The 9,647-nt window shown below is 44.6% G+C and overlaps 4 protein-coding genes across 4 annotated transcripts; 2 read left to right on the top strand and 2 right to left on the bottom strand.

The window, feature by feature from the left end:
- Positions 1–873: 873 nt before the first annotated feature.
- H257_01992 (hypothetical protein) lies at positions 874–1,815 on the top strand (the record flags this gene model as incomplete). Its single annotated transcript, XM_009825471.1, has 2 exons — positions 874–923; positions 1,506–1,815. 2 exons carry the CDS (start codon positions 874–876, stop codon positions 1,813–1,815), a joined length of 360 nt encoding a protein of 119 aa, XP_009823773.1.
- A 1,050-nt stretch (positions 1,816–2,865) lies between these two features.
- On the top strand, positions 2,866–3,406 carry H257_01991 (hypothetical protein; the record flags this gene model as incomplete). Its single annotated transcript, XM_009825470.1, has 2 exons — positions 2,866–3,029; positions 3,220–3,406. The coding sequence occupies 2 exons, from the start codon at positions 2,866–2,868 to the stop codon at positions 3,404–3,406; spliced, it is 351 nt and encodes a 116-aa protein (XP_009823772.1).
- A 4,693-nt stretch (positions 3,407–8,099) lies between these two features.
- H257_01990 (hypothetical protein) lies at positions 8,100–8,537 on the bottom strand (the record flags this gene model as incomplete). Its single annotated transcript, XM_009825469.1, has 1 exon — positions 8,100–8,537. One exon carries the CDS (start codon positions 8,535–8,537, stop codon positions 8,100–8,102), a length of 438 nt encoding a protein of 145 aa, XP_009823771.1.
- Positions 8,538–8,691: 154 nt separating this feature from the next.
- Positions 8,692–9,197, bottom strand: H257_01989 (hypothetical protein; the record flags this gene model as incomplete). The annotated part of the gene is made up of 2 exons (XM_009825468.1): positions 8,692–8,787; positions 9,075–9,197. The coding sequence occupies 2 exons, from the start codon at positions 9,195–9,197 to the stop codon at positions 8,692–8,694; spliced, it is 219 nt and encodes a 72-aa protein (XP_009823770.1).
- Positions 9,198–9,647: the final 450 nt, after the last annotated feature.

The following is a 9,647-nucleotide window of genomic DNA, read 5'->3' as shown; positions in this document are numbered from 1 at the left end:
TTACCCTTCAAAGGGTCCTTGAGGAAAGTTTGAGGATGGGCGGCGACAACTCGTACAAGTTACCGCATTTGGGCAAGGACAAAGTTTTACGCCATGGACCGGCCGCTCGCGTCGTTTGTGATCCAGATGTGGTCAGTAGCATTCAAGCGATGAACACTCGAATGGACTTCGAGCGTAGAGTAGATAACCTTTCTAGTGTTCTTGCTTTGTGTGTCGTTGAGAGTACGATCAATATGTCCAATATTGACGAACTCTGCACAATGGTTGAAGAAGTTAATGACGACGAAGGTTGACCCATATCATGCTGACTCCTGTCGTACAATGCGGATTTTGAATAAAAATACAGTTTTGTGATATGTTTGGCCTACATAAATCAAGATAAAATTCTTCCGGATAAAAAGGTCTCCAGTTTTATGAAACGGAGGAAGTATATAGTAATAAAATGTCATTGTATTTTTGAGAGAGAATATGTAATCTGAAAGGTCCATACAAACATCAATATGTTTTCATCCACGGCACCATACTTGAAGCAAGTTTCATTGGCGTGTGGCCATCCAAACGTTTGACAGTCGACGAGACCATCAGGGGTCACTACGACATTTTTTACGCTTTTGACAATTTCGGATGACCAAATTACACACGCCGATGCAGTTTTTCACGGCGATTCCGCCTTGAAACTTAATTCCCTTCGAGTTTGCATTGAAAAACTAGAAGGGAATTAATGTCCAGATTTACACATCAAATCTAATATATTGACAAAACTAATACTATTACGTGTGTAGAGTTTCACCTCACCATTCATTGCCGAACCTCTCGTCGCCAGTACATCCGGATAATCGCATACATGGTGCACACCACCAGTTTCACTTTGAGATGCCTCGCAACTCGACCATCACAGACGACGAGTACGACGAGATCACGTCGTACGTGAAGAGTGAGCGACCACGAGGACTAACAAAAGAAGAACTGCTGGACATACTTCGGTTGCACGCACACTTTCGACGTGTAAACGTTGATTCTGCATCCGAACACATTGCATCAATCCTCGGACGTAGTAAAAAGGTCGTTCACGAGGTATGGAAGCATACTTCTAGTCAAACAACTACCTGCTAACAATTCTACTCATTCATCTCGAGTTCCAAAGACAAAAGCAGTGCTGCGTCTCATTGTAGAATTCGTCCGCGAGCGACGTCGGACCCGAACACGAGTCGTAGCGAAAGATGTTATGACAGTTTTGAAACAGCATGGTCATGTTGCGTACGATGAAACCGACAACAAACTTACAAAAGCGTCTCTACGATCCATTCAGGACTATCTTTTGAGTCGTGGATTTAAACGAGGACAAAAGAAAGGTCAGGTCAAATATGGTCTTACTGATGAAGTTGTTATTGCTAGAGATAAGTACATTAAATATATGTCCGGTACGATTGAATTAACACCTCATCGACCTCTTATATATATGGACGAATCGTACATCCACCACAACTATGCCGGCATAACGATAGCCTGTACTACCCCGACGACAAGCTCAGCCAGGCACGCAAGCCCAAGCACAAAGGGAAGCGGCTATGCTTCATCGCCGGAATTCTCGACGACGGCCCTGACGGATCCAAGCTGCTCGCGACAAGGGTGTTCCGTGGTGGTTCACGGCAAACCAAGGACTATCACGGCATGTTTAACCATGCCTACTTCGTCAACTGGATGAAGGAATTGATGGATGAACTGGACGTACTTGGCAAGTCTGGCGCCGTCATCGTCATGGACAACGCCTCGTATCACAAAGGCGTCCCACACGACACGCCCAAGGGAACATGAAATAAGCAAGACTTGCTGGCGGCCTGCCAGCGCTTCGGAATTGAAGTGTCCTCGAATAAGTACCGATCAGTGATTTGGTCGAAGGTCCAAGCATATGTACGACAGAACGTCCTACCTGAGGTCGTGGCGATGGCAAGAGCGCGAAACTTTGAAATTGTCTACACGCCGCCATACCATTCAGACCTGCAGCCAATTGAGTACGTGTGGGCCTACCTGAAGGGTGGCGTCGGGCGACAATACACGACGGCGACGACCATGGAAGATGTGCGGCAGCGCCTGGACTTGGACTTCAGTGAGCTCCCAAGCGATTTGATCTACCGTTGTACCAGCCACACAAAGAAGAAAGTGGTGGATCTCAGTACAGGCTCATTTGCAGCCTCGTCGGTGGCTTTCAGCTCGAGCAGGTACGTACTAGGTGAGGACGAATCAAGCGACGATGAAGAAAGCGACGACGACCAAAGCATTCTTACGGATATCGTAGATGGGCTACCTGTAATGACATACTAGTAATACTCGTATCATTTCATATTTCTTACCATCAAATTTGGGCAGGTTATTCTTGAGCATATGGTTGGAAGCACTTCTATAAAATGATGCGAATTAATAAATACCCCTCATGGTCTCGTCGACTGTGAATAGCCACGCGCCATTGGAACTCAAGCTTGAGTGCTGACATTCATTATCTGTTTTGATGAACCGACCCAACCCCAACATCCTGCGTGGGCGCCAACTGGCCGAGCTTTTCTCACGCGCAATGCCCCTGGAAGTACTGACTGGACCTGCCGTTGTGACGTACGTCATGCTCAGAGGAAGTGAATACTCGAACCTGGCCTCCCACATCACCTCGAAGCACCCAGAGTACAACACGTTTGACGTCATGAACCCTCCTGCTCCGACTGCCCTGTATGACATCATGGTCCCACGCTTGCATGAGCACCGTGTACGGGTGGTTGCACTGGATCACGATGTCTATGTTGCCCTTCTCGTTCGTTTCCAACAACCTTGGCCCGTCGATACACCAAGCTCGACCCCATCTCGCGCACTTCGTTCATGAAGTACATGCACGCTCTCTGCTACCACGTTGAGCGCAAGATCGCCAGTCAGCTCCCCGACAAGTTTGCTCTTGTCCATGACGGGTGGTCCCACGGGTCAACGCACTACCTTGCCATTTTTGCCACATTTCCATCGAGCGATCCGATTGGCTACACGCGGACGTTACTGGCATTTCACCAATCAGCGACGATGATTCCTTAAGTGCGGATGCCCACTACGAATTTACGGCATTTGTGCTGGAATTGTATGGCAAGACGTGGGACAATGTTATCGCACTTATCGGGAACAACTGTTCTACGAATGGGGTGTTATTGGAGATTATCCGGATGCCACCGCACGATTGGGTTGAAGCGCGGCCATTGTGAAGAACCCAGAGTTTGAAGACGGTGTTGTCAACGCCCTGCTTGGAAGCGAAGCATCGCTGACCAGCGTCGAAGCTGATGCCATCAAGGCGTTGCGGGATTCTCAAGCGAGCCAAGGCAGCGAAGAAGGCTTTGCTGTGCTGGTGTTGTCTTTGGCGGAGCGGAGCGTGAGCTGAAGAAGAAGAAGGTCCTGCGAGCGTTTACAAGGATTGCCGCTTCCTACGTCCCACATCCAACATGTCGAGCGTTTTTCTCGGCTACGAAGTTGGCAGTTGGGGATCGGCGCCGCAGTATGACGCCGAAGAACTTTGAAGAGCAATTGTTCTTGCGCGCGAACGTCCATTTTTGGACCACCAATGACGTTCAGGAGGCAATGCGCACCTTGGATTAAGGAACTAGTTACTGGTATGTTTTTCTTAATTGATTAATAATACAAATTGTCGATTGTGTTTGTATTATACGACTAAGTTATTCGTCTGAGGGGATCATAGGAATAAATTATTCTTTGCAGACGCGATGGTGAATAGATACAACGTGCTTGACTTCCAACAAAGTATATAACTCGCCGATAGAGAGCCTCATAAATAAGTAAAAACAAAATATTGGTCAGCTCTGAGCGGTAGCATTTGGTATGGTCAAGGCATGGTGTAGCAATGTCGTGACGACGATGGTAGATGTGATGGCGAGCCTAGAAAAGTCGTAGATACGGCTGCCGTCCTGCTCGCGTGACTGTAAACCCATCGAACGTGGCTTTTACAACGCCCAAAGGTTACTGCGATTTATCGGTGATATGATGGAACCCTCACTGACATCCAAAGGACTCATGAGTACGACGGGTTCTACAATCGAAATGATGACCCATCCCTCAATGCTCAAGTTCTTGTGGACCATCGCATAGTGTTTTTGTTCGTCGACATCCGTCGTGGGTCCTTTCCGACAAGATGATATGGAAAGTATTCAACTTGGCCAAACAAATTGGCATTGCATCCCAACGGGTTGTTACGTTACCGGTGACTCTGGATACACCTTGCTTCCGAGTTTGTTGACCCCATTTATATCGCACGAAGAAAATGGGCGTTTGTCGAACGTAGCAAAACGATTCGACTACTATTTGTCCAGCACTCGAATGGTGGTCGAGTGTGCGTTTAGGTTTCGACTTTTGAAAACCGTGATGAACTAAAGATCATTGAACTGCACGGTGGCCACACACCATGTTTATCCTGGCCACACACCATGTTTATCCACTTTAATGACTGACGATGTGACATGTAACCATCGCGATAGAAAACATTACTTTGAAACCGAAACGGATATTCTTATCCGTCGAGCAGCGATGGCGGAACGCAATGGAATTGCGATGATTATACTAACGTAGTAGTAATTTGAAAATTTATACTAGTATCTAACTTTTCCTTTTGTGCGATTAAATGCGCAACGAGTTGCCCGATCGTCAGGAACTGTCCCTAAATTACATGAAATACATCGTCCAGTGTCGGCCCTACTAGTGGGTTTGACTTCGCGCCGCTGCCAGTGATGATCCCAAGTGAATAAAACCGTGCTTAATCGCCATAAACCCAGCCTCCAAAGTCTCACTGTGGCTCTTGGACTTGGATGGCTTTGATCTCTTTTTCTTGCGATCGCGCAACTCTTCTTCGTCGCATTCCGATTCCGATTTTTGTTTCACTACGATTTATAATTATGTGTAAATGTTTTTTACCAAATATAATAATTAACTGTAAGACCATTAACACGTTAAACACTTTCATTCTCGTCGGTGAATGGACTCCGGATTGGACAGACATGTTTTAATATTGTCCAATGAAAACTCAGGACGTCAAAAATTGAATAAAAGAATGGATGGCAAAATAATAGCTTTAAGAATTCGTTTTAACAGGTAATTTGGTTACAGAGGCAAAGCCTTCAAATCGACAATTGCAATGGTAGCATAGTTGTTCTATTTTCACAGGTTTCGCACTGTTAATCTTCAAGTTGGGCATTAAATTGTGTGTATTTTAATCCTCTCTACTAGTAACAAATTCCGGGTACCGGGTACAGTATGCAGATTCCATGTTGGGGGACCCATATAATATGACGAGGCAAGCAAAAACTATATAAATGAATACTGAAGTCAAGTGGACACAAAAATACTAAAATATGCTACTTGAGATAGCATGGCTAGCTATCAACCACACACAACTCTCTCCATACCGAAGACCATACATTTACCGCATGAATTGCTCCTTACATGTTAAGGGCGGGTCTGGATGCCACGAAAAATGGCATAAAATGGCCATTTTTCCAAGAAAAGTTGCCAAAATCGACATATTCCATTTTTCGACATTTCTGCGTCTGGATGCCGCCCAAGTTCAAAACTTTATGCCACAATTTTATTGAGAATCGGGTGTTATATGGCATAAATAAAATGGACCGATTTGGTCCAACTTTATTATAGAGGTTAGTGGTCACGTTAGCGCCTTGCACTTGAATCGGAAATCGAACAATTTTTCCATAATCCAACTGGCATCCAGACAACTTTGTTGATACTTCCTTTTTCCTTTTTTATGGGATATGAGACTTTGGGAAATTTTTGCAGACTTGCCAAAACGGTTTATGGCATAATTTTATTCGGTGGCATCCAGACCAGCCCTAAATGTTAAGTTAACCCCCTCGTCCAATCGAATTGTTGGAAATAATACTGACCAATCGGAGTTCAATCATATGTCGGTCATTCAATCACGGGGCCGAATTTTGTCGATTTTGTGTCGTGCCAGCCTTTTATACTTCGAAGAAAGTACAGTACTAGTACACTAGTACTTACTACTGCGTACTAGTTTAAGAGGGACTAATCCTCCACAGCAGGTACTAGTATACAGTAAGGTAACGCATCGAAATCCCGAACACTTTTTGCCGCAAATTTGGCCTGTCCATTCAAGTTGATGTCCTGGAGAAACCAGACTACTCTGAGAAAATCTGAGGGCACCCAATGAAAATATAATTCAAGCTGCATTTTGTGTGCCATTTCAAACACAATTGAACGAGATTTGCGATTTGGACAAAAATTGTTATCACCACTTTCGTGCCGAGTTGGGAACTTCAAGAATTCCGAAATCGCGAACACTCAAATGTCTTGTCTTGAGTATGATGCTATAAAAATTTGCAAAATAACATCACCAATTTTAATCTGGATGTTTTAATTCAAAATGTCAACGAAAAACATTATATTCAACACAATTTTAATGACAGAACTCAACTACATCATAGTGGATGCAGGATAATATATTATTGTTTGGAATTAAATTACATTGAATTTGAATCCGTCAACATGGAGTGGTGAATATAATCATAGCCAATAGATTTTCATCGGCCACCAAGGGAAGTTATTCATTGGTCAAAATTGACACTGTTCGCGATTTCGATGCTATTCGGGATTTCGCGATGCGTTACCTTACCTACCCTACGTTCAAAACATCTAAATACTCAGTACTGGAATATACCTTTACAGTTAATGCCTCAACAGAGGATTTTTTGCACATTAACCCGAAAAAGCAAGGTGAAATAGGCAATTTTGTATGCAGCGCAAGGTGAACCACATTGCGAATTCCATAAATAATTCTGAAATTGTATAGTTTCAATTGAATATATCTTCAAGTTTGTATTGCTGACTTTATTTTTCATGAGTCTATCTGTTTTTGGAATTCGCAAGGCAGGCCACCCTGCGAATTCAAAATTGTCCAATTAGTCCAATCAGAATGCCGTGAAATCACGAAATTCGCTGCGTAGATTCATCTCGCCCTGTTGCGATAGATTCTACACTTGTGATGGCGGTTGATGCAAGGAGCATTGAGATAACTATGTAGGCTGTGTATGAGAGCAAGATCATGCTATGTGGTATTCAGGACTCGGTCAATTTGAACACGTCTAGACTTCAGTAACATCACCACCAGCGATGCGGAATGATAAATCTTAATTTCTCGATAAAACCGTATCGTCCAACAATATTTATTGCCCCAGTCAATTCGATATCGATGTGATATCGAGGTACACGTGCGGTATCGATATGATATCGAAGGCATCCATTCGATGTCGAAAAGGTATCGAGTTGCCCATTCCATTTCGATGAATATTGAGCATGTTTCGCAATACCAATAAATTATTGAACAATCCCTTTTTGCATGTGCTTTATTACCTGCAAAAACAGCCTACTTCTGCAGCAACACACTACGTTGTCGTGCATGGTGGTTGTGTTGGCAAAGGGGTGTAGAATAAGGAGGCCATGTCCAAAGCTACCTTCCGGGCTTTTTATGCGCTTAGCATTGCATGGTCCTTGGTCTACCACAGAATGGTAACACGATTCCCCTTGAGCAGGTCTTGTCGTAGCGGCGAGTGGAGCGCGGCTTATATTTTCCATTTCGTTTTGGTTCGTACGGATTACCACTGTGGCCGTACGTAAGCGGTACTCGTTGCCTTTCATCGCGTTCGTCTATCGGTGTCGAAGGCATTCTGGGGTATGGAAACAGTGTACGGCTTCGGGGGCATGTTTGCAGTGAAATTTGGTAATGGAATCAAGAAGCGTATTAATCTTTTTACATCAATCAGGTGCAAGTCTCTGAACTATCTATTTACATCAATCAAGTGCATGTCGCAGAGCATCATATCCATCTCATGCTAGAATGAGTTGATATTTAATGTTCGAACAACAGTTGAAACTTGACGACAGCATTCTCGAATTCCTTTAATTCAATGATTTTAGCGTCTGCACCGAGGTAGGTGTCCATGCAAGGAAAGTCTTCGACGAGTTGGTAAAAAACGTGCGCGCTTCGTTCATGGTCACCGTCGTCGATTGCAGGAGTGTTATGCTTTGAATTCTTCTCATTGCTTCAACAGCTTCTTCGAGTCGAATGATGTTAGCCTTAGTTGGCGCCAATCGCTGGACAACAAAGGCATTTTCGCAAGATAGGGAAGCAGCAGAAAATAGAGCTCCAGCATGGAATACGTTGAGGACCAACGAGTCACATTTTGCAGCTTCGGTAGTAGCACCCGTGGAGCTGTCAAGCGCCGAAATGCCACGGAGTTGTTCAGGTTGGTCAGCGCCACCATCAAGGTCTGAACCTTTTGAATGACGTCGTCAAAGTGCGTAGATACCATCTTTCGAACGGCTAAGTTGAGGCGATGGCTGGCACAACCCACCAAAGGTACCATCATGTCTCGCGACATCTTGCGGTTGAACGAACAGTTGCCTGCAACCAGGAACGACACAACGGCAGTTGTACGATTGTAGAGACCCAGAATAACATCAAGGTACTCCATGTGACGTGTAGCACCGTGGTCAAGAATGTCATGTGGAGATGATCGAGTCGTCGGTCACAACCAACGGCGCCATCGAAAGAACAACATGCTGCAGTTGGTGTTGGTCCATGTACAGTGCGAACACTGCGACGTAGTGTTCATGTTGATGTGTCCATCATCCATCAAACATCAACCCAAACCTTGGCGGCAGTTCGTGCGAAATGGCTTCTTTGACTTTGACGGCAACCGCATACATGCATCGCTTGAGCGACTAGTGCCAGTGAAGTTGATGTTCGACTTGGATCTCTGCTTTTCAAAGAACTTAAGCCCAATTTGGCCTTACATGACCCAATCCATGGCCCTATACATTTCTTGGCTCTTCTCGCTGTTCATGCAAGCGTCACCAGGGAATAGGCCCGTGTTGTTCCAACGAACCATACATTGGTGCCAATACGCATGGTTGTTTAGTACCCAGCTGAATAGGTTGGTTGGTCCAGCGGTCTTTTGTACACGGACCGTTTTGCTCCAGACATGGCAAACAAAATCCTTGTAGGAAACGCTATCTTTGTCGGATGCGCGGTCCGGCTTGAAGAAGCACGAGCGAGTGTCTGTGGAGGAAAAGACTGTCGATTCGTTCGCTTGGACGATTAGGGCCTGTCGGAGCTGTTTGCGCGGTGGCATGGTTGGTTTGAAAATGAATACTATGTAGTACTTCGAAGTATGTGCTAACGCAATTTTGCATTTATATTTAACTAGAAAGATGTGTTGCGGTTTGTACTATTCTTGGAGCCTCCGCTGCGGATATGTTGCTTACATTCCAATATTGATCCGATGCCTACTAATACAATGAATGTGGTCATCCCTCATTCCACCTATCCAGTCCGTGTCGGTGCCGTACACCTCCCTGCTGGTGTGATCGATATACATCTAATATCGTAAAAGTATTCCGATATCGATAAATACCGGTATTGCCACCATGAAAAGATGTCGATGTAATATCGCAGCACTGCGTTCGATACGATACTATATCTATGTTAAGTTTCGATAAACCATATATATTATTCCAAAAAAGAGGTACGATACGATGTCAAAATCGAAAAAAAAAAAGATATATTTTCGATGACGATTTCC

This window comes from Aphanomyces astaci (genome assembly GCF_000520075.1).
Source record: "Aphanomyces astaci strain APO3 unplaced genomic scaffold supercont1.3, whole genome shotgun sequence".
Classification (NCBI taxonomy): Eukaryota; Oomycota; class Saprolegniomycetes; order Saprolegniales; family Verrucalvaceae; genus Aphanomyces; species Aphanomyces astaci.
Note: the sequence above shows the minus strand (reverse complement) of the source record. Positions and strands in the feature narration are given on the sequence as shown.